The sequence below is a fragment of the Engraulis encrasicolus genome, chromosome 17, assembly GCF_034702125.1.
Source record: "Engraulis encrasicolus isolate BLACKSEA-1 chromosome 17, IST_EnEncr_1.0, whole genome shotgun sequence".
NCBI lineage: Eukaryota > Metazoa > Chordata > Actinopteri > Clupeiformes > Engraulidae > Engraulis > Engraulis encrasicolus.
In genome coordinates this window covers 38493543-38521042 of record NC_085873.1, presented here as the reverse complement: position 1 = coordinate 38521042, position 27500 = coordinate 38493543, and the positions used below count along the sequence as shown (strand labels likewise).

The 27500-nt window shown below is 44.1% G+C and overlaps 1 protein-coding gene across 5 annotated transcripts in view; it reads left to right on the top strand.

The window, feature by feature from the left end:
• The window catches only part of LOC134466855 (leucine zipper putative tumor suppressor 2 homolog), a 109923-nt gene that overhangs the window by 69992 nt on the left and 12431 nt on the right, over window positions 1-27500 (top strand). For 4 of the 5 annotated variants that reach the window (XM_063220739.1, XM_063220737.1, XM_063220738.1 and 1 more), the window contains 7 exons: window positions 17571-18158; window positions 18762-18858; window positions 19171-19383; window positions 24431-24694; window positions 25254-25417; window positions 26581-26703; window positions 27258-27404. In XM_063220739.1, the coding sequence (XP_063076809.1) occupies window positions 17601-18158; window positions 18762-18858; window positions 19171-19383; window positions 24431-24694; window positions 25254-25417; window positions 26581-26703; window positions 27258-27404 (1566 nt within the window). In that variant the 5' untranslated portion in view covers window positions 17571-17600. The remainder of the gene's footprint in view (window positions 1-17570; window positions 18159-18761; window positions 18859-19170; window positions 19384-24430; window positions 24695-25253; window positions 25418-26580; window positions 26704-27257; window positions 27405-27500) is intronic. The other variant, XM_063220741.1, reaches the window with a different exon arrangement.

Sequence of the window (27500 nt, the reverse complement as noted above, 5' to 3'; positions counted from 1 at the left end):
AGAGCAATATAGTTAATTTGTTGTGCGAAGTCTGGAGTAACATGACGGCCACAGATATCGGAAACACGTCCGACTGTCAGTCTAGTTTGTGTCAACGACGTTGCCTCGCATAAGTTAAAGGGCTATGGCCATAAGCACAAGGTGAGGATGAGACGAAAGACAATCAGAGGGACACACAGACGTCGTAAACAGGTCGTAAAAATGGATCGATGGCCACCCTAATTAAATATATCACACAGGCCACAGAGAAGTCTATGAATACCTGGGACATTCACTCAATGATCGGTTGTGTGTGTGTGTGTGTTTGTGGGTGCGTGTGCGCGCGTCTGTGTGCGTGCTGTGAGTGGATTTACATGAGTGCATGTCCATACTCTGAATATCTTTGGCCATGAGTTGTAACATACTGTATGTGCTTCTGTGTCCTTCCCTGCCCTGTCCTGTTAAAAAGGCTCGAGGGAAAAATGGCTGCGTTAGCCTACTACAACTGGCTTTGATCCATGAGTGGGTTCTGTTTGTCCCAGACGGACCACTCTGTAACTGAGTAGTTTTGACAGAGGAGGTGGCTCTGTTTGTCCCAGACAGACCACCGTAGTTGGCTGCCCTTGACCCATGAGGTGGTTCTGTTTGTCCCAGACAGACCACCGTAGTTGGCTGCCCTTGACCCATGAGGTGGTGCTGTGTGTCCCAGATGGGCCCCTGTAGCTTACACCCATAATTTGGCTCTATGAGTGCGCTGCAATATGCCTTGCCTCCTCCACTTGCCTCCTCCAATTGCTTCTCTACTCGTACCAGGAAGTAATATGTCATGATGACATCACCGACAACAGCATTATATTTCAATATCTTGCAAAAGCTCAATTGTAGAGTCTTTTTCTCATTTGCAATTGGGATGGTGAATGAAAAACAGTCCCTCAAAAGTTGTTGTGGCTAGGCTGACAGCTGGGAAACTTTATCGTTTTCTCCACGGAGGAGGTGCCAGGAGGCGGGACGAGGAGACAAGCGCAAGTGGAGGAGGCAAGGTCGCATATTGCAACGCACTCTGTGTGTCCTAGACGGCTCCCCGGAGCTGAGTGGCCTTGACCCATGAGGTGGTACTGTGTGTCCCAGACGGGCCCCCGTAGCTCTCACACCTATTAGAGGCTAATCTAGGCCACGCTGCAGACATCCTGAAACCCCTTTCCTTCATAACACCTCACTATGGAAGAGAGAGAGAGAGAGAGAGAGAGAGAGAGAGAGAGAGGAGAGAGAGAGAGAGAGAGAGAGAGAGGAGAAGAGAGAGAGAGAGAGAGAGAGAGAGAGAGAGAGAGAGAGAGAGAGAGAGAGAGAGAGAGGGAAATGGATAGAGTGTAGAGTGCAATATTGGACAGATTAAAAACGGAGTGATACAGAGCATGTACACCATGCACACCACCAACATGCCATGCACATGCATGAATATGTGCTCAATTCACTCATATATGGGTGGGAGACGTGACGCCTTGTTCTTTCGTAACATTGGTTAAAAACCTACTAACTGTCATTTTGCCTTTAAAAACAAATGTCAATGAAAGAATATGTGATGCATTATGTTTCATATTAGTCTTAGATGAGAAGAAACATTTTTGTTAAGATTTATGTAAAGGTTTATATGTCAAATATCCTGCGGTGTGACTGTAACATTAATGAAACCTGGAATATAATATATATATAAATTAACCAACAACATTTTGAATAATGTATGAAGCATTTGGCATGATTGCATGAATATTAACTTTATATTAAGATATGTGAATGTGAAAAAAACTCAAGACAGTAATATTAACTACAAGTTCAATTTCGTAACACAAATTGCTTCCTGTGGGGTGACATGTACGTATGTCAATGGTTGTGAGTGGGCAGCTGCAAGGCCAACTACAAGGGCCTTAAAGACTGGCTCCTAACCAGTCAGTACCTCAGTTATTGGAGAGTGCTGTGGAAGTTTAAGGTGACTCTTAACCTCTTAATATGTCTTCATATTGCAATCTTTCTGTCACGCAATGCTTAGGTTCATTTTATGGTGTCCTGTGTTGTGACTGCTCTTATGGGAGGAAAAAAAGTTTTATATAAATGACAACACATATTAAGATTAAACACAATATTATTATCAAGTTAGCATGAGCTCAGATGTCAGTCATGTATACAAAAGGATTAAAATGGCCATAATGCAGTGAATTCCCTGTGGTGTGACTCCATTTTCCTGCGGTGTGACATGCCTATGCAATGTGTTGATGCAGGACACATTTTCCCAAAAATGGCAAAAAATAAGGTGAAATTCCACAGACCACTAAGTGCTTTATTTTTTTCTATTTTTTCCAATTTTTATCCATCATTTTTTTCAGGAATTTGAAAAACTTTTTTTTTTTTGCGTTACGCCCTTAAACGTCAACCACCCATATATATACATGCACATGCAATGTAGCCTACACCATGTACATTACAAACAGTGTTGGCAATTTAGCAACTTTGTCGCTAGATTTAGCGGCTTTTTGCCATCCCTGGCGACTAAAAATGTCATCTAGCGACGTAAGGAACTTTTTTGTGAATCTGGCGACTTGCACCTTTTCAGTGACAAAATCATTGTTTTCAACATAATTGTAACACTGCACCACCGTCAAAAGCCTTTCTCAAGGTTAAGCAGGGCTGCAGATTAGCTCTGATCTCCAAACAGTAGCTAGCACTAGCATGGGAGCGTGTCTGTTCCCACAGCCCATTGGTCCCACAGCCCATTGGTCCCACAGCCCATTGTTCCCACAGCACTAAGATTTTTAGCATCATTTTTAGGCCTATTGGATCTCTTAGTTTACTTGGAAATGTGGGAACATGGAGTTGTAGAGCATAGGGCTTATATTTGAATAATTTCTTAAAACTGTGGGAACATGGAGCAGCAGGAATAAGCTGGGACCATTTGGGCTGTGGGACCAATGGGCCGTGGGACCAATGGGCCGTGGGACCAATGGGCTGTGGGAACATAGAGCACTACTAGCCCTACTAGCACTGCCCATTTGTATTATGAACATAGGCATGAAGGCACGTTTTCTACAGATCAGCATGACGTGCGTGATGCTGTGACGTCACGATGTCATCTAGCGACTACTAGTGACTTTTCAGCGAGCCAACAGCGACTTTGGCTGATTTTTTTTTTTGCAACACTGGTTACAAAATAAACAGAGGAAAGGAACGAGAACGATGGAAAAAGAAAGACGGAGGAAAGATGGAGTTTTGAATCTGTCTCTGAATGGTATCAGGTCTCAGTGAAATACACTAGATGCAGTAGTGTGCGCGTGCGTGCGTGCGTGCGTGCGTGCGTGCGTGCGTTAGTGTGTATGCTTGCAATACCCCAGTGAACTAGTACATTTTTTCTCATGCCAGGGAGCACCCTGCAGGGAACAAGAAGGTGTGCAAATGATAGCAGTGGTTTGTCTGTGTGTGCACGCGTGTATGTGGGTTGTGTGCAAGTGAAAGTTTTGTGTGTGTATGTGTGTGTGCACGTGAAAGTGAAACCATGTGTGTGTGTGTGTGTGTGTGTGTGTGTGTGTGTGTGTGTGTGTGTGTGCGCGCGCGTGGGTATGTACGTGGGTATGTACGTGGGTATGTGTGCAAGTGAATGCATTGGTTTGTGTGTGTGTGTGTGTGCATGCGTGTGTTGCTGTGTGCAAGTGAAAGTATTACTTGCTTGTGTGTGTGTGTGTGTGTGTGTGTGTGCTTACTGCACATAACTTTCCCAGGCCAGAGTAGAACACAAACCCCTCTGCCCCACAGCTGCATTGTGTGTGTGTGTGTGTGTGTGTGTGTGTGTGTGTGTGTGTGTGTGTGTGTGTGTGTGTGTGTGTGTGTGTGTGTGTGTGTGTGTGTGTGTGTGTGTCCGTCCCACATCAGCTTACGCTTCACAGACATTCTGGAAGCTTCCCTGGAATTTCTGTCTGGATTTTCCTCTCTACAAACTGTTTGTGTGTGTGTGTGTGTGTGTGTGTGTGTGTGTGTGTGTGTGTGTGTGTGTGTGTGTGTGTGTGTGTGTGTGTGTGTGTGTGTGTGTGTGTGTGTGTGGCGGTGTGTGTGTGTGTGTGTGTGTGTGTGTGTGGCGGTGTGTGTGTGTATGTGACGCTGTGTGCGTGTGTGTGTGTGTGTGCTATTCTTTTCTCTTCTCTGCACCGCATGCCAGACAGGGCTTGATATCTGGTTTGGTTTGTGTTGGGGGTGTACAACACAGCCAGGTTCTCACAGACAGAAATGTGTGTGTGTGTGTTTTGTGTGCAGGCGGGCATGCGTGTGTGCGTGTGTGCTTAAAGGGGTATGCCACTATTTTGGGGCTTAATACAGTTAAAATCGTTGGCCAGGGTTTATAAAGGTGGTAAAGTGTCTTATTTTTCATGTAAGCCGTTGTCTTGCTTTAAGACAAGTTAAAAGAGGGAGCATGTCGCTAAGCTAGTGAAAATCAATGGAGAGAGAAGGAAAGAAAGCGACAGGTCAAAATAGAGAGAGAGGGAGAGAGTTTGCGCTGGTCTGAGCGATCTGTAATGGGTGGCCTAAATCCAGTAAGTCTCCAGTACTATATGGGAGCACAGCACAGCACACAGACTAGAGACTAATGCCAGTCAGGCGAAGGGGGAGAAACTGGGACAGCCGCTCCATCTTTGATGATACAGTGCCCTCCATAATTATTGGCACCCCTGGTTGAGATGTGTTAAAAGCCTTAAAATAAATTCAGTGTTTATTGCAGAAGAATACTGTCACACTGAAAATTGTAGGAAAATGTAGCCTTCAACTCAAATGAATTGTAAGAAAATAAAAAAATCCCTGACTAAAAAATAATTATTTTTCATTAAATCACCTGTTCCACAATTATTGGCACCCTTAACAATTCCCAGGAAATAAATATAATTGAAGCATTTCTGTCATTTCTACTGTAGTTTACAAAGTTTATCAGAGTATGTAGGAACATTTAATTAGTAATTCATCACTTCCTGTTTCCCTGGGGTATAAATATGACGTGACACCAAGGCCATTTCTCTTATCCACTCTTAAACATGGGAAAGACAAAGGAACACAGCATACAAGTGAGGCAGATGTGCGTCGACCTTCACAGGTCAGGCAGAGGCTACAAGAAGATTGCCACTCAACTGCAGCTGCCCATATCCACTGTGAGAGGAATAATTAAGAAGTTCAAAACAACTAGAACAGTGGTAAACAAGCCTGGACGAGGACCCAAGTTTATTTTGCCACCACGCACAGTGAGGAGGATGGTAAGAGAAATCAAAAGATCTCCAAAGCTCACTGTTACAGAATTACACCAAATGGTAGCATCCTGGGGTCACAAAGTCTCCAAATCAACCATCAGGCGCTGTCTATACGCCAACAAGCTGTTTGGGAGGCATGCACGGAGAAAACCTTTCCTCACTCACAATCATAAACGCAAGCGTCTGGAGTTCGCCAAGCGGTATTGGGGCTTCAACTGGGACCGTGTGCTTTGGTCAGATGAGACCAAGATTGAGCTTTTTGGCAACAAACACTCTAAGTGGGTCTGGCGTACCACGAAAGATGCGCATGCTGAAAAGCACCTCATACCCACTGTGAAGTATGGGGGTGGGTCAGTGATGCTGTGGGGCTGTTTCGCTTCCAAAGGCCCTGGGAACCTTGTTAGGGTGCATGGCATCATGAATGCTTTGAAATACCAGGACATTTTAAATCAAAATCTGTTGCCCTCTGCCCGAAAGCTGAAGCTGGGTCGTCACTGGGTCTTTCAGCAAGACAATGACCCTAAACATATGGCCAAATCTACACAGAAATGGTTCACCAGACACAAAATCAAGCTCCTCCCATGGCCATCTCAGTCCCCTGACCTCAACCCCATTGAGAACCTGTGGGGTGAGCTGAAGAGGAGAGTACAGAGGAGAGGACCCAGGTCTCTGGATGATTTAGAGAGATTCTGCAAAGAGGAATGGCTGAAGATCCCTCTTTCTGTCTTTTCCCATCTTGTGAAACATTATAGGAGAAGATTAGGTGCTGTTTTGTTGGCAAAAGGGGGTTGTACAAAATATTAACACCAGGGGTGCTAATAATTGTGACACACATTATTTGATGTCAAATAATTATTTCTTTATGTGGGATTTTTTCCCCACTGAATAAATGCACTTGTATTGAAGGTTGGATTTTTCTCTTTTTTTCCATTAAGGTCCCATATTATTTAGAAAAAAAATAAAATATTTGGAAGCTAAAAAACACATCTCAACCAGGGGTGCCAATAATTATGGAGGGCACTGTATGTCATGCTCTCATTAGGAAGAACCATGCATAACTAGATTACACTGTTTGTGTGCTTGTGTGTGCATGTATGCGTGTGTGTGTGAGTGAGTGAGTGTGTTTGTGTGTGTGTTTTTGTGAGTGTGTTTGTGTGTGTGTGTGTGTGTGTGTGTCCGTGTGTGTGTGATTTTGTGCGCGTCTGTGTGTGCGTGCGTGTGTGTGTGCGCGCGCGCGCGCGTGTGTGTGTTTTGTTTGTGTTTTGTGCGTGTGTGTGCGTGTGAGCACACATGCGTCCAACCCTACATCGTTAGATTACACACGCTCCCACATTCATTTAGTGCAGAGATAGGAGCTGCACTGTGGCTGAACCCAGCTAAGCATCGTAGCACACGTGTGTGGTGCAGCCGCACACACACACAAACACACACTTCACTACTTCACTAGCACAACATTTCACATTTAGGGCAGTCGTGGCCTGATGGTTAGGGAGGTGATCTTAAAATCAGAGGGTTGCCGGTTCGAATCCTACTGTACCCTTACCTCTCCCTACACCTCCATCCATGAAGTGTAGTGCCCTTTAGCTGAGGTGCCCTTGAGCAAGGCACCTAACCCCATACTGCCCCCAGGGACTGTAACCAAAACCCTGTAAGTAACTGTATTAAGTCGCTTTGCATAAAAGTGTCAGCTAAGTCTAGTGTAATGTAAAGTAACATTTCAGTCTTAAATGTTAAAGACTTGGTCATTGCCATTTTGTTAAGAGAAAGCATGGGCCATATCTCTTAACAGAACAATTCACCTCGTTTCCATACTCAATTATGATCTTCACTAGACTGATCTGAGATGATTTTATGAATGTAAACACATTTTTCTATCCCTCTTCCTCTTTAGAGGAGTGAAGATATCAATGCGTCGACGACTGCTTTTATACACTTTTATTTTGGCACGGGCCGAGATTGGGTCATTGGCTTATTACGCAATGCTAATTAAGGAGAGACGGGGACAAGTCGTGACATTATTTTGGGGACAGCACACCTCTCCCCTGGCACGCTGAGACTTGGCACCCACAATTACACTACCAGAGAGAAAGAGAGAGCGTGTGAGTCTCTCTCTCTCTCTCTGTCTCTCTGTCTCTCTCTCTCTCTCTCTCTCTCTCTCTCTCTCTCTCTCTCTCTCTCTCTCTCTCTCTCTCTCTCTCTCTCTCTGTGTGTGTGTGTGTGTGTGTGTGTGTGTGTGTGTGTATGTGTGTGTGTGTGTGTGTGTGTGTGTGTGTGTGTGTGTGTGTGTGTGTGTGTGTGTGTGTGTGTGTGTGTGTGTGTGTGTGTGTGTGTGTTGGCATGCGTGCCAAGCTCAGTTGCTGCCAGTCTGGTAGTGTTTTAATTAGGCTACAGATCGGGATGCTTAAGCCTTTCTGATAGTCAGGCCAAGGTGCCAGTGCGTTTGTGTGTGTGCGTGTGTGTGTGAACGAAAGAGCGAGCGAGAGAGAGAGAAAGATTGAATGACCGAATGACACAATGTTGTCGTCACATATTTTTTGTTTACGATGAGGTTCGTTTCAACAGTGATTTAATTAACCACTTGGCTCTTACAGGCTAAATTCAATGTGCCTTTTAAAAGTTGTTCAGTAGAGACCTGTTTTTGTCTCTGCCTCTGCCTTTTCATTTGCCTCATCACAGAGGTACGTAGTTGACACACAACTGATAGAACGCTCGTGGCAGCTGGATACTGTGACATCATAATGACCTGGCATTCTCTCCTGGCATTCTCCAAGTGAACTGTTGTCCAGTTAACAAAACACAGCCGCCAAATAGAAACGGAATCTTTTGAAGTGGTCACAAGGCCTCTGTTGTACACAGATGGAGTTAGATTACACACTGTGTTGTTCAGTCAGATCGCACAATGACGAGCAAAAGGCGGCTGCTGTAACGTGTCTGTCACAACATACAAATATTTATGTTTAATCCTTTAGGGGCCATTATTGCATGGTATGGGAATTCCTCTCAATCCAACAGGAGAGCTCTTCAGAGGGTTGTGCGTACAGCTCAGAAAATATGCGGCTGTGACTTACCCTTCATACTGGAGCTATTCGCAGGAAGGAGCATCAGGAAGGCAAAAAAAATCTTAGCTGATCCTAGCCATCCCAACTATGAACTGTTTTCTATATTACCGTCTGGGAAACAGTATAGAAGCCTGAAATCTCACACTACCAGACTCCAAAGTAGTTTCTTCCACCAAGCAGTTAGATTACTGAATTCATGCTGAAGACAACAAGGCACTTTCTTTGCACTTTTTCCATCCCCCCACCTCCCTCTTTTCTCCTTTTTCTTTTTAAATCTTTTTTGAGGACACAAAAAACACAGCAATGTTTACTCTTTACAGGCTGCAAAGTTATAATAAGACGTAATAAACAAATCTTGACTCTTGACTCTTGAATCTAGTGCAGTGCCTCTGTTATAATGTTATTGTCACCAGTATGGTAATGTCCAAGTCTTAATTGGTTTCTTCAGACTCTCTGCATTGTCATAGCAATGTGTTAATGACGTATTTGAGTGTTTTCGGGAAAGAGTGAATAGGCCTGTCAATGGGCCCATCTGCATTAAGAGGCTGCACCCTCTTCCTGTCATTTGAACTCCTAGTAGCCAATTTAACATCAATTTTAATTTGATGCCTCTTTACATTGGTACCTTAAATTTTATGCTAGTTTCGTGTGCATTTGTCATTGGTCATTTGCATGAAACTAAATACAGTATACTATACAGATGTTGTCTTAATCATCTTTCCAGTGTAGTCGGCCTACTTCTTGCCCCGCGGAACATTATTACAAAGCGGATTCCAAAAAAGTTGGGACGCTTTGTATTTTGTGAATAAAATCAAAACGCTGGCATTTTCAAAACATTCAATATGTTAACAAGGTAGAACATTATGTACAGACAACAAATCAGTTGTTAAATTCAAGGAGAAGTATTGTTTTGAGGTAATTACGTGATCATTTAAAATTTCACCCTTGCAACAAATCCCAAAAAAGTTGGGACACGGCCAATAAAATGCTTTTTATATTGGATAAGACTAAACACAACTCAAGGGATGATGCTGAACAGTTAAATACTTTGACTGATGCCATAATTGTATTCAAAAATTAGATATTTTGATGTGCGAGACATGATTTCAGCAGCTCAACTGATAGGTATGTTCTTCAACTTGCTTACCTTTTATTATGCTGAATATGTGGCATATCCTGACTGCAAGAAAACAATGTTGTGACCTGTTTACTCCTATGATGGAACCACACTGTTGGAACATAGTAGAGATTGAAATTGGCCACCATTATGGGACAATATCTAAAGGCGGTGCTCCAAAATATAATGCCTTGGTAGCTATGTTTACTGTTTAAAGACTGTATGTGTCATTCAACATTCATTTTAATGCTCTACATGAGTAAGAAGACTCTAACCAAGTCACCTCTGCACCCCCTTACCATCATATATGCTGTCTTTCAGACTGACCACTAAATCAAGCTGAAGTATTCATTTTCTATATAACCTGGAGGGTGTATGACTCCATAATTTTCAAAAAGGATTAAATATTTTCCATTCTGTAATAAGAGGACAGTTTCACATGTCTCCTAGGTCCATAGAATGAGCTTTTCCGCATGCAACACTGTTAAATGTCTGCATCATGTGCATTAATCAAATGTTGTGTTTATGGTCATCTTTTCGAGAGCTGTCATTGATGGAGTGTCATAGTTTGCTTATTGACCACAAGTATGTCATGATCTCATAACTTGTGCAATGATTACACAGAACTCTATATTACGGAAATAGGCCTTATATGCCTGCAATTTTGATAATTCAATCTTTCTGTGTAATAGATAAGTAATTAGTCCCCCAAAATCTTCGCTGCTGAGTGCCACAGCCTCTATGTGATGGTATTTTATTTATTCATTCATGTTGGCAGTCAATATAGTTCCTTTTAAAATATTCTTCCTTTATAATTTTTAGAATTATCCAACTATTACAACATGTTTTGGCCCTGTCCCAACTTTTTTGAGATTTGTTGCATGGGTCAAATTTTAAATGATCACATTATTACCTCAAAACAATAATTCTGCTCGACTTTAACAACTGATATGTTGTCTGTACATAACGCTCTACCTTATTAACATATTAGATGTTTTTAAAATGCCAGCATTTTGATTTTATTCACAAAATACAAAGTGTCCCAACTTTTTTGGAATCCGCTTTGTACATCAGAAACATTCTGTAATTCCGTGGGGAGTGGAATTAGAACACCTGCCATTGTGACACCATGAGAGTGCTCCTCGGTGACTCAACCAAAAGAGCAGCTGTTTGCTGATGTCATCATGTTTTTTGAGCCTGCACAAGACAGCACAAACAGAAAGCTGTCAGCGTAGAGGTGTGGGGTATTACCTGTAGTTTCTGTAAGGATGCCTTTAGGACATCCTGCCCTGGCAAGCAGACATGAATATTAGGGTGCATCAAACGCCCCTCGAAAATAAAAAGTTTGCAATATCCCACTCTGCTTTTGCAGTATTGTTCCTCTGCACTATCATAACTCCCTTGCACATTTTTAGCAGATTTGATTGATGTTAAAGGGTGGCACAATAGCTATTTCAAATCTGTGAAAGTGGAAAGGGAACTGGAGCATGGAGACTGTTACTCAGTTGAGGTTGAGGTAATTCACACTCTGTTTGACACATTTTCTGGAACTAATTGACGCCCTGTTGGGCCACAGTTGCTAGCTACTGCTGGTGTTGTCTGGTGACCTCACCCACTGTTGGACTGCTGTATTGCTCATTTCTATGTAGAGGTCTGGAAAAGTGTTAGGAGAGGGAGCGATGACATAAAGGAGTCGGACAAAGTGCGGATGAGGTGTTTGATAGACTTAATGATCACATTATGACACAAATTTATGACACACTATGTTTCATTAACTTAGTGTAAAAAAGGTGTTAAACAGACTTAATCACCACATTATGACACATTGTGAGACACATTATGTTTTACTAGATGTAACAATTATGTTTGTCAGACATAGTAGTAGTAGTAGTAGTAGTGTCTTTATTATCCCCCATGGGGGAAATTTCTTCTAGTTGGTGGCGCATTTGACACGAGGACAGTCAATACATACAACAGATCCCTCCCCAATCCACCCCCCTTCAACATTTACCCTAAGACACGCCTTGTACCAAAAACATGACAAAAATTGACATGGAAATGGACATTGGACATAGACAGGTATTAAACCATCATCAATCATCAGCAGTCCCAGTCTATCAAATAGCAATCCTGTAGCATAGGATAAGTGCAAAATCAACTTTTTCAGTTTGTTTACTCTGTTTGTTAAAAAAGGCCAATAACCTGTGGAATAAGAGAGTTCTTCGTCCTGTTTTTAATAATAGCAGGATATCTGAATCTGTTGCCTGAAGGCAGCAACATAAGTGTTGATGAGGTGTTTGACAGACTGTATGATCTCGTTATGACACACTATGGGGCCCCTAAGTCTCATTGGGTGTAACAATGATGTTAAACAGAATCCATCACCACATTATGACACATTATGTTTTACTAGATGTAACAATGATGTTTGACAGACTTCATCACCACATTGTGTTTTACTAGGTGTTACAATGGCATTAAATGGATGGAATGTTGGACTCTGTTGCACCTGTGTTTTTATGATCCCTATTGAGGGGAGCTGTCGTGACCCAAAAGTTCTGGGCTGCCCAGAAGTTCCATGTTCGTTCCAATCCAATGTTGGTGTCATTGCTACGGTGATGGCAGGCATGATCAGAATGTTGCAAACAGAGAGTTCTGTTTGATGATGCAATGTGACAATGAAGTCTGCCAGCATGCCTTTTGGTAGCCTCGCGAGCCATCCTACGTACTTCCGCCAAAGGATTGGCTCCACTACTGTAGTCTGGCCGTGCTTCTCTGTGGAGTGCCTGGAGCAGTAGAATTTTGATCGCAACGCCCCCCCAGAAAACGGCCAATAATCGAATACGCCCCCCACGTGGGGGCGAAAGGGGGAGGACGCTCGTGACAATGACGTACACATCTGCGCCAGAGCCATTGGTCTGCGATATGTTGTTGTTGAGTAACTGCCAGCGATTGGGTGAGAGGTGTCCAATAATTTCAAACCATAACTGAGTGCAAACTTCCTGCTTCCTACAATCACTTCAGAGCAAACAAATGCCAGACCATGAATACGAAATGAAATGGTAGTATTATGGGATGGTCAGGACCAGGCTAGCCTTTTGGTACACTGTAGCAGTTACAGTAATAGATGTTCTAGAACTGGGTGATGTAATTAGAACAGAAAAAATGTTGCAGGGATGACGGCAAAAAACAAAACAAAACAATAGACTCTTAAAAAGTCTTGGAATAACATCGAAATAACAGTGGAAGTTGATCAACTTGTCCAAAAGCTTGCAAATTCTACATCTTTGTGATCTAGAGTGATTTCCAGGGTAGATGACACACAAAAATCCTCCAAAACATCAAAGTCCTGGACAGTCTTATTAGAATAACGGATGTGCTGAGGGATTTAAACACACTGGAGTCGTGTGTGAATTAGTTCTAGAACAATTTTGTGAATTGATTCTTAGATATAATGCTTTCCAGGGAAGATGACACACAAAAACGTCCAAAACAATAGCGTACTCGACAGTCTTATTAGAATAATGTATGGGCTGAGGGATTTAAACACACTGTAGTCGTGTGGATTGATTCTTAAATAGAATGATTTCCAGGGAAGATGACACACAAACACGGCCAAAACAATAGCGTCCTCGACAGTCATATTAGAATAACGGATGGGCTGAGGGATTTAAACACACTGTAGTCGTGTGTGAATTAGTGCTAGAACGATTTCCTGGGAAGATGACACACAAAAAACGTCCAAAACAATAGTGTCCTGGACAGTCTTATTAGAATAACGGATGGGCTGAGGGATTTAAACACACCGGAGTCATGATTACTCACTCACCGCGTGTGAAGCGGCACCACAGCCTGGACATCTGGGTCAGTACTGGCCTATTTCAGGCTGCTGTTCTGGCCCAAAAAAGGAGCAAGTTTAGTTTAGTTTAGCCTTAATAAGCCTCCATTTTTCAGCCCTTGGCTTAGGGGTGCGTGCGTGCGTGCGTGCATGCGTGCGTGCGCGTGTTTGTGTTTGTGTGCGCGTGTGTCTGTGTGCGTCTGTGTGAGTGTGTTGGTGCGAGAGTGTGTGTGTGTGCGCGTACGTTTGTGGGTGTGTATTAGCGTGTGTTTGTGCATGCAGCACACTCTTGTGAATGTGTGTGTGTGTGTGTTTTTTTGTGTACACTCTACACACAAAGAAAGAGTCATGGTGACAGACACATGCATTTGTACCACATAGAAGAAACAGAACAGACACAGAAAGCATCTGTCGACCCAAAGGGGCTGAGGTGGGGCTGAGGTAGGGGTGAGGTGGGGCTGAGGTAGGGCTGAGGTAGGGCTGAGGTAGGGCTGAGGTAGGGCTGAGGTGGATTGAGGTAGGGGTGAGGTAGGGTAGGGGTGAGGTAAGGGCTGAGGTGGGGCTGAGGTAGGGTAGTGGTGAGGTAGGGTAGTGGTGAGGTAGGGTAGGGGTGAGGTGGGGTAGGGTTGAGGTAGGGTAGGGGTGAGGTGGGGTAGGGCTGAGGAAGGGCTTAAGTAGGGTAGGGCTGAGGTAGGGGTGAGATAGGGCTGAGATAGGGTAGGACTGAGGTAGGGTAGGGCTGAGGTAGGGTAGGGCTGAGGTAGGGGTGAGGTAGGGTAGGGCTGAGGTAGGGTAGGGCTGAGGTAGGGGTGAGGTAGGGGTGAGGTAGGGTAGGGCTGAGGTAGGGGTAGGGCTGAGGTAGGGCTGAAGTAGGGGTGAGGTGGATTGGGACTATGAGCACTATACAGCAGGCCCTGCCGTGGACAACCGGTAGGGCACTCACCTGCCATGCGGCTGACCCTGCCATTCGATTTCCGGCCTGGGACCTTTGCCGACACCTCCCCGTCTCTCTCCCAATTTGCTTCCTGTCCTCCTCTCACACTGTCCTATCAAATAAAGTCGAAAAAGACCAAAAAAGAAATCTACATACAGAGCAAAAAGAGCACTACATACAGCTAGGACTGAGGAGACTTGAGGTGGACCCCATAGTCTCTATCAGAGCCATACAGAGGGGAGAGTCGGGCAATCTCCACTGTGTCCTAGGGCCGACTTCCGCATTAGCAAAAATACCTGTTTAGCATCTCAGAACTGCCTAAGCGTTGCGAATGTTAGTGCCTAGAAGTGGGCGTAGCACACAGCAAATGCAATGCGATACAATGCAGGGAATATGACAAGACTTGCTGTTCGTAGTAATAACTTCAGATAATCACAACAGTTTTACCATCTGTGATGTTTATCACCACCGAGACAGTTGATAGTTTACATATTTGTGGTGATTACCCCGCAGTATAGTTCGTTAGTCCTTATTTTTGGCTTTTAATGTGGTGGTTCTATGTTGAGTCTATGGAAAGACAGCCGCTTTAGGCACAACCTTGATCTCGTTGAAAGGCGGGGCTGCAATTTAATTCCTGGTCCTCCAATCGCGCAACTCTCCCCTCTGTATGGCTCTGGTCTCTATGTACACCAGGGGTGTCAAACTCATTTAGGTTTCACAGGCCACATGCAGCTCATTTGATCTCAAACTGGGCCGGACCAGCAATGTAATTGCAAAATATTGTTAATCATATTATTGTTTGATATTGCTATTATATATTATATTATATGCTTTTTTTGTCTTTCAGTAAAGTAAATGAGTATGCTTTATGCCTCAGACTTAAGATTCATGCTTCCTACATCTAGCTTAATTTAACGTGAGGCTTTCTTAAAGGGGTATGCCACTATTTTGGGGGTTAATACAGTTAAAATCGTTGGCTGGGGTTTATAAAGGTGGTAAAGTGTCTTATTTTTCATGTTAAGCGTTAAGCTACACAGTTCCAATGACCTTTAAGTTGAGTTAACTTACAAGCTTACAAGTCCTGTGCTGTAGTATGTGGGGTGAGATGCACTCTGTAGACTTGGGGAAGGCACAGGTCAAGGACATGCAGTAGCTTTCCTTATGGCTCACAGTACACTCCTGTTATGCAATGCAAATACACAGAGGCCTAACTTTCCAGTTAACAAAATGTAGTCTACATTCAGAGAGGTACATATGAAGTAGAATGTCAGATGTCAGATGATGTGAGAAGTATGATGTGAGAAGTATGATGTGAGAAGTATGATGTGAGAAGTATGATTTCATTCATTGGCAACCAGGGCTCTAAATGAACACCAGCCAACTGGCCAAATGCTTGTGAAATTTCAGTTTGGCTGGTAGCCACTTTGACCAATTAGTGAGTGTATGTTTGGCTAGGAAGATTAACATCTACCACCCACTTTGGCTGGTGATGAAACAAGTTAATTTAGAGCCCTGTTGGCAACTATGTGAATTCAATTCTAGTAAATCCTTGAGTGTTTGAATTGCATCCGTAACAGAACTCCTACTTATCGCTGCTGACATTATGAACACATAGCCAACAGGAAGAGACGTCTGCCACAGTTTGTGTGTTTGTTTGAGATTGCACACGGCGGAAGAGCAGGAAGGGTCGGCTTTGTGCCCTTCAATAGGTGGATGTGGACACAGGAAGCAAAATCAAGCGTTATTGTGTGTGTCTGTGTCTGTGTCTGTGACAGATGTGTTGTTATCCAAGTCGAGGTTATCTCAGGCACTTATAACATAACAGAAAACACTTTCATTTCTCTCATTTGTTTTTCTCACGGCAGCAGCCACCTTGTTATGGATTGTGTTGTTTTATGGATTATTTGAGCAAATTCCTTTGTGATAATATTGTAAAATTGGTTTTGGTCGACTTGTGGCCCAAGTAGGGTGGCCATCGGTCCGTTTTTACGACCTGTTCACGACATCCGTGTGTCCCTCTCTTTGTCTTTCCTTTCCTCCTAGCCTTTTGCTTTTGGCCTCGAGATGCGAGGCAACGTCATTGACGCAAACTAGACCTTGACAGTCGGTCGCGTTTCCGATATCTGCGACTGCCATGTTACTCCAGATATAACCCCAGACTTCGTACAGCGAATTAACTGTATTGCTGTCGCCTTATGTCGGGGAAATCTCCGTGCAATAGCCCTATATGAAGTTCACTGTTCTGACTGTATGAAAGTTAAATAAGGTAGCCTAAATATATTATTGTCTGTCTGTTTCCTATTTTTTCCTGCACTGGTGGCAACGCATAGTGCAACAAAGTTTGTCCGCTAAATGCCTTTACAACGTTACGAGGGTTATCACAACTTTACAAACAGGGCAAAGAAACGTCTTTCTGCACGGGCGCTGTCTGTATTTTGAGCTCGTGTTGTTGGTTATCCAGCGTCTGCATGAAAAAAAAGGTTGACAGAAGCGGTTTGCCTCCCTTAAAACACCGCTGATAAACAGACTTCTGACCAACTTTGAGTAAAGTAAATCAAATTAATTGTTGGCTATTAGGCCTACGAATGCATGACTACCCAAAATACATAGCCTAAAAAAAAAAAGAAGAAATAGCCTACACAGACAACAACGGAAGGATTTGTCTAACCTGCCGTCTCTGATACAATATTAAGTTAGTGGTAGCCTACTGATGACTCCTGTATCGGAGTGAGGTAATGACATGCGAAAATCCTTTCCCCCCAAAATATTGTTTTACAAGTAGGCCTAAAACTGTTGTTGGCAGCTGAGTTAGTCGAGGTAAGATGGCAGCGCTGTTCCCTGATTTCTGCCTACAGTTTAGAATGCCAACTTCACTGTTTTCTCCACGGAGGCGGGGATTCGGCAAGTCGAAGCAATGGGTGCGCGTGAGGACGCTAGGTTAGAAAGTTAAGGGGCGGGGTTGTCCGGCCGAAATCCGGACAGCTGGTCACCCTACGCCCAAGGTGGGATCAACAGGTCAAATCACACAGGTCAAATAAGTCAACAAGGTTGGCTTCCCAATCCACATTCTGCAAAACACATTCCCTTTGTGTCATGGCTGTGTTATGTTTGCATTCGAGCCTTCTGAATGTAGAGTTTCAGTAGTTTGTGTAGACTTTGTGTGGGGCCTGAGTACCGAGGTGGAGGTCCATATGACTGTGGCCTGCATTGTACATGCAAAGCCCTGTTGGATTTGCAATGATTATAGTTACAGTTCTGGTTCTTGTTTGGGAACTGTTTTGTTGTTTCATTGTAGTTTACGTGTTTGTATTGAGTTTTTGTTTCCTCATCTGACTTCCTGTTTGTCTGTGTCACTTCCTGTCTTGTGCAGAGCGAGAGGCGGGCCCTCTGAGCCGTTGTCATGGCGCTGGTCCAGGCTCCGCCCCACACCGCCGCCCCCTCGGCCACCGCGCCCACTGAGCGACGCCCGCCGGCCTTCCCCCCGCCGTCTCCCCCGACGACCGCCATGGGTTCCGTCAGCAGCCTGATCGCCAGCCGCACGGCGTTCCCGTCGCGACCTGAGGAGGCCGGCATGGGAGCCAGACTCCGCCGCGCCGCCGCCCCAGGAGCGGCACGCTACCACCCTCAGGACATTACCCATGAACCTTTGCTGGGTGTTGTCAGCGCAACGCCTGGAAAACGACAGCCACTGGTGGCCTCGGGACAGACACACTCGCATACTACACACACGCACGCTCACACACACACGCACGCGCACGGGCACACACACCGGCATCGGACTTACCTGAGCGACGATTTCACGGGAGAGGACTGGGAGGAGAGGCATGCCCCGGCTCCGCCCAGTCCAGGAAGTGACATCACGGAGGAAGTGATGTCAGGGGGCGGGAGGCAAGCCAGGAGCGGGAGCGATGGCGGTGCGCCACCCAGACTTGTACCTGTGTCGGGGAAACTGGAAAGGGTGAGAGGAGATCGCACCACACTTACATTCGTTCAAAGCGACTTGAAGTAGATTCACCCAAATGTCATTTGAACTGTGGCATCCATCCAGTAGTCCTCTCGAAGTGTTTTCTGGCTTGGGCGAACATTAGCAAGAGTTACAGTTATTCAATGTTTATTCCGAAAGCTTGGCACAAGCGCGAATGTATCCTGGGCAGTATCTCCAAACTTACCCCACAAAAATCACATGTCATGACACCAAGCTTCTACAGTAGTACAAATAAGTTCTTTACTATGGTCGTACTCACAAAACGAAGCATTTGGAAGTTTGTAAAAAGTCCAGGAGTTTATTATTATCAACACAAGCCGAATAGCTTCTCTGCTGCTAAAGCTGCGCCAACGTTACTTCCGTCATATGAGACAAGCCTGAAAAAATGAGGGCGCATGTGCGACCAAATTGGTCGCACTCTAGAGTCCTGCCTACTGTAAACAATGTAAACAATTGTCACCAGACAATCACGATGACCTCCAATCATGTCCAAAGTGTTTCTCACTTAATATTTCCTGTTCTAAAGTGCTTCTGACTTCCTATTTCCTGTTCCCTGATTCCTGTTTCCTGTTGTAGCAGAACATTGAGAAGGCCATCATCAGACCCACTGCCTTCAAGCCTGTCGTGCCCAAAAGCCGCAGTGCCAACATGCAGTACCTCTCCCCGCGACTAGGTGGCGTATAACTTGTATTCATAACCTGCACACAGCTATTGCCAACTATAATGTATTTGTTGCATATAATCTGTGCATACTATAACCAAATTTACTTTGCTCTATTTGAACACACCATACATTAATAATCTATACACCGACTGTGCACATATTGCATGTATGTTTTTTGCACTTTTTTGCATCTACATTTTGTTGCCCTGTTTTCAAATGTGTGTAAGGGCGATAAATGAAATCTAACTCTGTGTAATCCGATGAAATCTTTGTTTATGAACTAGTGTTAACATGCAGTACCTCTCCCCACGGCACCTGTAGGTGGCGCTCTCTCCAGCAGCCAGGGAAACCTGAACCTGCTTGCCCCGGGCCCGAGCGAGCTGGCGCCCTCTTCGGGTTGCACGGAGCGGCGCAGCTCGTACAGCGGCAGCCGTAACGCCCTGATGACCCAGTCGTGTTCTTTCTCGCTGACGGATTCGGGACGCAACTCGCTGTCCAGCCTGCCCACTCACAACAGTGGAGGAGGAGGAGGAGGTAGGGGTGGTGGCTGTACTACTAGTAGTAGCCAGAGCCGTCTAATAACAGAGTTACGTTACTCCCATAGACCTCTATGGTCCAATCTTACCACCGTAATGGCGGCTCTCATGGAGCCTCACGGAGCGTTAACATGGAAATGCCCATTGACTTTAGTTCCAATAGAAGTAGTTACTTAGTTCTAGGAGGTGGCCGTAGAACACAGAAAATGTGTTAAAGGTAATGTAATTCGTAATTCACAATTGTATGTAATGGTTCTGTGTTAGTTTCCAGTGAACAGAAGTTTGCTGTTCAGAAATATTTTAATCTACGCGAATCACATCACCAACCGACTTCCTGGTTCCCGGTTGGCGCAACTCTTATTAGATGGCTCTGGTAGTAGCTCACCTGGGAAATCCCATGCTGCTTTGCACAATCGTTCTTCTGACCTGAAAGACAGCATGGGTTTTATCCCTCAGCCAGGGTTCCAGATCTTGAACTCCAATTAGAGTGGGTGGAAAGGCAATGACTGCAGTTTGTTTGGATAGATACAACTGACACAATTGGCTATGGGCTACGTTCATGCCACATGAGACATTTGAAATGCCCAATAAACGGCCATGGGCAATCATGAACTACACATTTCCTACGAGAAATTGCATAGGTAGTCTCCAGACTATCTGTTTAAAGTTACCTTTTTCAAACCAATGTTTCAGGGACTCCATGTCCATCAACATTGTAACACCTCTTCTGTCTTCCTGTTCTTGGGTCAAGATGGGTTTTTTTTGGCTCAGTCGTCAGGTTGTGCAATGGCATCTAATATGCTGCAATGTATGAAGAAAAAAAAATCCATACAATAATGGCACTGGCTGCCATTGCCCCACCCTGACTCGTGCAGAGCTACATTTGAGGGCCTCACATATTGAATTAGCTTTGTAACACCTCTTCTGTCTTATGACACTAATATCTAAATATCTACTTATCCCGTTATCACAGAGCCTATGTTATACCTTACTTTAACCAAAATTGTAATAGGCATGTCTAAATCTGTTACTTAAGGCTCCCGTTACTGTCATAGCAATGTTGTTATGTATTTTCAGCAAATAGTGAATAGGCCCGCCGGCGACCCCATATGCAGGAAAAGGCTTCAGTGATCTTTTAGTCCGGGAGCCGTGGGGTTGAACCCAGATTTCTTTGATAAAGTTCTTTTTTTTGCTTTATCTGATAGATTTTAGGCAAGTATTCAAGATTTCAGACGATGCCCGGTGATATCACTTGAGCATTTTCAGATTTTGAGCCTTTATTGTCCCATAAATGCAAATTATGACAAAAAACTAAAGACATCTAATATTACTGTGAATAATGTTACAAAATGTACCAAATTGCTTATATTACCTGAAAAACATTCACATTGGACTGCCTTAACACTGCCCTTATTGAAACAAACCAAATATGGGGTAATAATTAACCCTTTCATAACAGCAATCCCACAAATAAGGCGAGACACTGTAGGTGAATAGGGTATTTTTTTTAACTTGCAGATATCAATATGAAACTTTATCAGATGATTACTCGTATGAATTGGAGAAAAAATGTATTACAAGTTTTCTATATTTTATGTTTAAATATGCTAATTAGGCTATTATCTAATTAAATATGCACTAATTTGCATATATTTTGATGCAATGAATCTGACCACCTGAAAATTCCTTTTTTATTTTGTTAATATCGTACATACAAGAATATTTACTGTGGTTAATTGTGGCTATCTCCTTTTGTTATCCAGGTACAGAGAAAATACTGCTAATAACCTTAAAAAATGCGATTTCGGCCTATTTTTATGCATTTAGTTATATAAATCAGGTCATGAATGACAAATCAACAAATGCCTCCGTAAAAACATTCACAACATTGCTTACAGTAAGACTGTAAAGTATGGAACGGATTGTGCATTATGAGATCCTGCATAACATCACATCATGACAACATACATGACAACATCGCCGGTAGGTAGCCTACCACAAATAGGCAACATAAAAGAGCCAAAAATCCATAAAGCCATCAAATAAGATCTGTACATGCATTTAAATTTACACAGAAAGACCTATATACACTGCAACATACAGTACCGCACGCTCAGAGACAGTGAGAGAGAGAGAGAGAGAGAGAGAGAGAGAGAGAGAAGAGAGGAGAGAGAAGAGAGAGAGAGAGAGAGAGAGAGAGAGAGAGAGAGAGAGAGAGAGAGGTCTAAACATAGGAAAACAGCTATACATTATATACTGTTGAGTCAAAAAATTAAGTCAATCCAGTGTATCCTGACTGGTATTAAATGATCACTTAAAAGTCCATGAAGCCATCAAATAAGACATGTACCTGCATTTAAATTCGCACAGAAAGACCTGTCTACACCTATACAACATACAGAGTCCTTAACACCTAAAACACCTATAGCCTACATTATACTACACGCACACGCACACACACACACACACACACACACTCACACACACACACACACACACACACACACACACACACACACACACACCACACACACACCACACACCACACACACACACACACACACACACACACACACACACAGACACAGACACAGACAGTAAAGCTCACACAACATTGGTTCGGCAGCATCCCAGCCGAAAACATGCACAGAAAATGGTGCAAGACACACTGTTTACAGCACAGCTACATTTCTACCATGAAGACTCGAGAGGCAAATGAACGTTATTAACATTTATTGAACAATAGACATGATACAAAAAAGGCATGAATCCGTTTGGCGAACAATTACACATGATACACAATGCATGAATCTGTTTGGCGAAGGTTCCCGTCTTCGCGTTGAACTCCGGGGTAGGACAGCATATCCTCCAGCGGAGATGGAGGCGGGCGTAGCCTGCCCCCTAACAGACGGGAACCACTGGTGACGGTGGACGGAGGGGTGGTGGTGGCTTCAAAGTCGGCTTGACTGAAAAGCAGAGAACAGAATGAGTGACTGATTTTTAAACAAACGTGAATGCGATCCATTGGCTGAGAGGGAACGAGGCATGAGTGATGCGTAACGGGGATTCCCCTATCTCGCGTTGTGATTGGTTGACGATCCTGGGCAATGCTGACGCATGTATGATCTGTCAAAAGGAGATTTGTTAGTTAGCCTAGTAAGTTTGGCAGCCGAGAAATTCGAGTCTCCCTGGTAGAATTTACGCAAGCTCCCATTTCTTAGAATTGCAGGGGCTTTTACTCTTGCAACCACATCTGATCATCTGTAAAATGTAGTCTGGTGCCACTTTGACATTTTCTGGAACACTTATTGGTATCAGTGCTTTGTTGCATGGGTCTTTCTTCCATCCAAATGCTTCAGGAGATAGTTCAGGTGGAGTGTGAACCAATGTCCTCCACAATATTGCTTGAAAATGAGCCCTTTTCACACTGTCTCAAGAAATGCCTCTGCTGTTGGTGGAAGAGCAGCCAGGTTAGGTGAAGATAAATGACCTTTCCCATTCTTTTTTCCCCATACCACCAACCTTGTATGTGACATGCTGATACTGTCTGGAATGCCATAACATGCTGACACAAAGTTAGTGGCCTCACTGGAAAGTTGTTGGAATGGTGCCAGCACATTACCAATTGATGTCAAGTGATATCCAGCTTTTAGGGTCTTGATAACAGAGCCTTTACCAATACCAAAATAGGATGCCGCAGTGTCACACCCTGATATGGCATGGGCTGGTAAAAGGTCAATTACAATGTCATTTTGTGGATTTACATTTTTAATTTGATCTCTTTCCATGTTAATACGACCACCACTGAAATTATGTACTTTGTAGGCAAACAAATAATCAGCCAAAAATTATGTAATTATTACTTACAATTTTTATTTTGTGTTACAACAGCACAGGAAGAGTAAATAGCAATGTATGAAATGGTGAAATTCTGTGTTGAATTAGTAATCCTTTCTGGGTATGTCTAAGCTGACACCACCAATATTTGCCTAAATGTTACATATTTCTGCTTGACAAACAGCTAGTTATGTAATTGTCTAAAATTTATTTGGTACGAGGACACTTTCTCCACTTTGATGTGGCAGGCCTACCACCCAGAATGCTCTATGGTTAACCCCTTAATGCGCACCGTACCTTCAGTGGCACACTGTAATAGTCATTGTAATGTAACTACCATAGCACTAAAATACTATGACACAACACAGGCCCTTTAGTAATGCACCACGACTTGGTCATTACCATGCTGGTAAGAATAAATGTATAAAGCCGCGTCTTAAGGGGCTACTCATAGTGCAGTTATGAAGCTGTCAAAAGCTTGTGGGCTATGGCTGCAGCGAAATCAACATGAAAGGGTTAATATCTGAAATTGGCACATCACCCACTCTTATCCTGATGGGTAAGTGTTGGACAACTACAAACAGCAAAACCAAACAACCCACTATGAGATATAAAGCCACGTTTGGCGAAATGTTGGTGTGAAATCTTTGTGTCTCCGACTTGGAAAATCAGGCTTTTTGGGTGAATGCCCCGCCCCCAAACATGCATGACCCCACCCCCACTGATGTACATACCTCACCACCTGTTCTTATACACATCCCACCATGTAAACAAACACAAAATAAGTATGGTATAGGGTATTTGATCAGCATAACATGAATTGGGAGCCAAAGACTGTTGTAATCTATGGCTGCAGCACATCAAGCATAAAAGGCTCAATATCTGAAAATGCTCAAGGGATATCACCGGGCATCGTCTGGAATCTTAATAGGTACACCTTAGGCAACCACAAACTGCAAAGAAAAAAACTTTATCAGACGAAACTGGGTTCGGCTGATATTTGGCTTTTGGCTGCCGGACTATTTTTTTCCACCAATGTTTTAGGGCCCCCATGTCCTGTTAACATCGTAACACCTCTTCTGTCTTTCTGTTCTTGTTTGTTTCTTGGCAGGCCAGTACAGCCCTGGCCAGAGTGACGTGTCAGGCCCCCCATGTCCTGTTAACATCGTAACACCTCTTCTGTTTCCTGTTCTTGTCTGTTTTGGCAGGTCAGTACAGCCCGGGCCAGAGTGACGTGTCGGGGCCCCCCATGTCGGACCCCATCAAGCTGACCACCATGACGTCTTCCATCGCCTCCATCATCCCGTCGGTGCCCCCGCCTCCCCCCGCCCCCATCAGCCACAGCCACGGCCACACCAGCTCAGACAGCGGCAGGTCCTCCTCCAGCAAGAGCACGGGCTCCCTCACGGGGATGGGGATACGAGGAGGAGGCATAGGAGGAGCAGGAGGAGGAGGTGGAGGAGGAGGTGGAGGTATGTACTGTGCTGCCTGTATTTCTTTGTCGTATTAATGTACTATTCATTTTCTGTTGAAATCGCTGAAAAAAGTTGTCTGCTGCTAATCCAAGTTCTGCTTATAAAACATTATATGACCAACAGTCTAAACCACATCTTATACTGTAGTACAAGAGAGTCCTTGTGCACAAGCCCTCAGCAATGCAGGTGCAGGTGTGAGGCAGGAGAAGGTGAATCAATGAACAAAATTCAAGAGACACCGCACACTGCTTACTTTTCTTTACTTTATTTCTCGGAGCGAACAACGCGTTTCGCCCAATGCGTCATCAGGTTCAGAGCGAACCTGATGACGCATTGGGCGAAACGCGTTGTTCGCTCCGAGAAATAAAGTAAAGAAAAGTAAGCAGTGTGCGGTGTCTCTTGAATTTTGTTCATTGATGCACATCTTATAGTATTGTTTCCCAGACAGATTGTTGAAAAAGATGCCCTGTGCATCATCACCTTAAGTTTAATGTGATGTGAAACAAAAACCCTGGGGCCTACAAGACTCGCTAACTACTGTCCCGTGACTTATCAGGTGGCGGTCCCCTGTCGGACTGCGGCTCCTGTGGCAGGTCCCCGTCGCAGGCGGAGGCGTACGAGCAGCTGATCCGAGACCTGGAGGAGAAGCTGCGGGAGAGGGACCTGGAGCTGCACGAGCTGCGGGACAACCTGGACGAGAACGAGGTCGCCATATGCCAGGTGAGATCACTTTTCTATCTTATCAGGTGAGACACTTCATGTGATGTTAAGGTGCTGTTTCCACGTAGCAGGATATTTTTTTAGCAGGGTATTTTTTTATCCTGCTAGGTGGAAACGCAACATGTGGATAAAAAAAATCCTCCATTGTAACAAATGCGTTTCAGACCCCTAAACAGGATATTTTTTTCTCCTGCTATTTTTTCTCCTGCACCTGGATTTTTAAATATCTGCTACGTGGAAACGGAAGGCCAAAACCAATGCAAAACCAATACAAGCAGGAGAAAAAAATATCCACATATAAAAATATCCAGCTACGTGGAAATGGCACCTAAGTTCCACCACCACCACACCCCCTCAAATCTATACCCCACAGGTGTGTGAGTGTTACGATCAGGGCTCTAGATTAAATTTTAGAACGAGGTCGCCATTTGCCAGGTGAGATCACTTTTCTGTCTATCAGGTGAGACACTTCATGTGATGTTTAATCTCACCCTTTTTCAAGCTCTTCTTCATGGTGAGATGGAATGCAGGGGTTGTGTGGCATGGGCAAAGCTGTGGACCTCACCACCACACCCCCTCTTTACCACACATATCTATACCACACAGGCAGAGATTCTTTAAGTATATAGAGATATGCCAATGTAATAGGTTGCTATGGGCACCTAACATGACCAGGTTCCGGTCTGCCTAAAGGGGCGTGTCATAATACTCCTAGCATTGAATAGAACAGTCCTCAGATCTGCCTAGGTCTGCCTAAAGGGGGATTTCCCCCCAATAATAGAACCCGGAAACAATGGGCCAATGGAACCTCTCTCTCTCTCTCTACTCTCTCTGACACAGGTGTGTGAGTGTTACTATCAGGGCTCTAAATTAACTTTTATAATGAGGTCGCCATATGCCAGGTGAGGTTACCACAAAGATCGTCTCTAGTAGAAAGATGCATTAAATACAGTACCACCTACCCAGTGCAAAAGGAGTGTGCTCAACTTCGGTGTCCTGAGTGGGCTGAAGTGGGAGTGGAAAAGCAGAAACGTTGCAAGCTGGGTATGGAAGATTTTCAACAGAGCAGCGCCTCAAAACTCCGCCATTACAACAACCCCCTTTTGTTCAATCCCTCTCAGGTGTATGAATGTTCTAACCCCAGCCTGTGTATTCTTCCACAGGTTTATGAGGAGAAACAGAAGCGCTGCGAGTTGGAAATGGAGGAGCTGCGACAGAGCTGTGCGTCGCGTATGCAGCAGGCCTCCCAGAAGGCCCAGCGCTCGCAGCAGCTGCTGCAGCTCCAGGTAGAGTAGAGTTGAGTAGTACAGTAATCCAAGACAAAATAGGAAGAATCTGGTGGACTTAATTTGCTCAATTTTTATTTATCATAAATTAAGTCCACCAGAGTGTGATTCTTCCTTTTTTCCCCCTCGGATTATTGATGACTGCTCTCCACCAGCACCTGGAAACTGGCTGTTCATAGGCGCTTCAGATCTTTTAGTAGTAGAGTGTCATTTATTGATCCCAAGGTAAAATTAAGGTGTCCAGTAGCATCCACATAGAAAACAGAATAAAGAAGGCGTTACACACATAATTGCACATATTAAGAGTTTCATTGCAATACAGTGTATATCCATTTAGGAGAATTTGGGGAAATTTACATTTGGCATTCCATTGCATTGCAAAATGCTTTTGATGTAGGCTTAAAAAGTATGTTCTCAAAATATTTGATTGGCAAGAATTCACACATAGATGCTATGACTTCTGAGCAATCTTTTCCAATAATAAGATGCCAAAGTCAAAAATGGTGGATACTGATACACCGTTTTGCAATGAAACTCTTCATATGTCAACACAGGTGTTCCAGCTCCAGCAGGAGAAGAAGAAGCTCCAGGAGGACTTTGGCCACCTCCTGCAGGAGCGGGAGCAGCTGGAGGAGAGATGCGCCTCCTACGAGAGGGAGAAGACGCAGCTGGGACCACGCCTGGAGGAGACCAAATGGGAGGTGAGAATTGGAGATGGTGAGAGAATGAGAGGAGGTGTATGCAAGAGTTTTTGAATCATTGCACTATAGTAGAAGGTGAGTTGGTGTATGGAATGA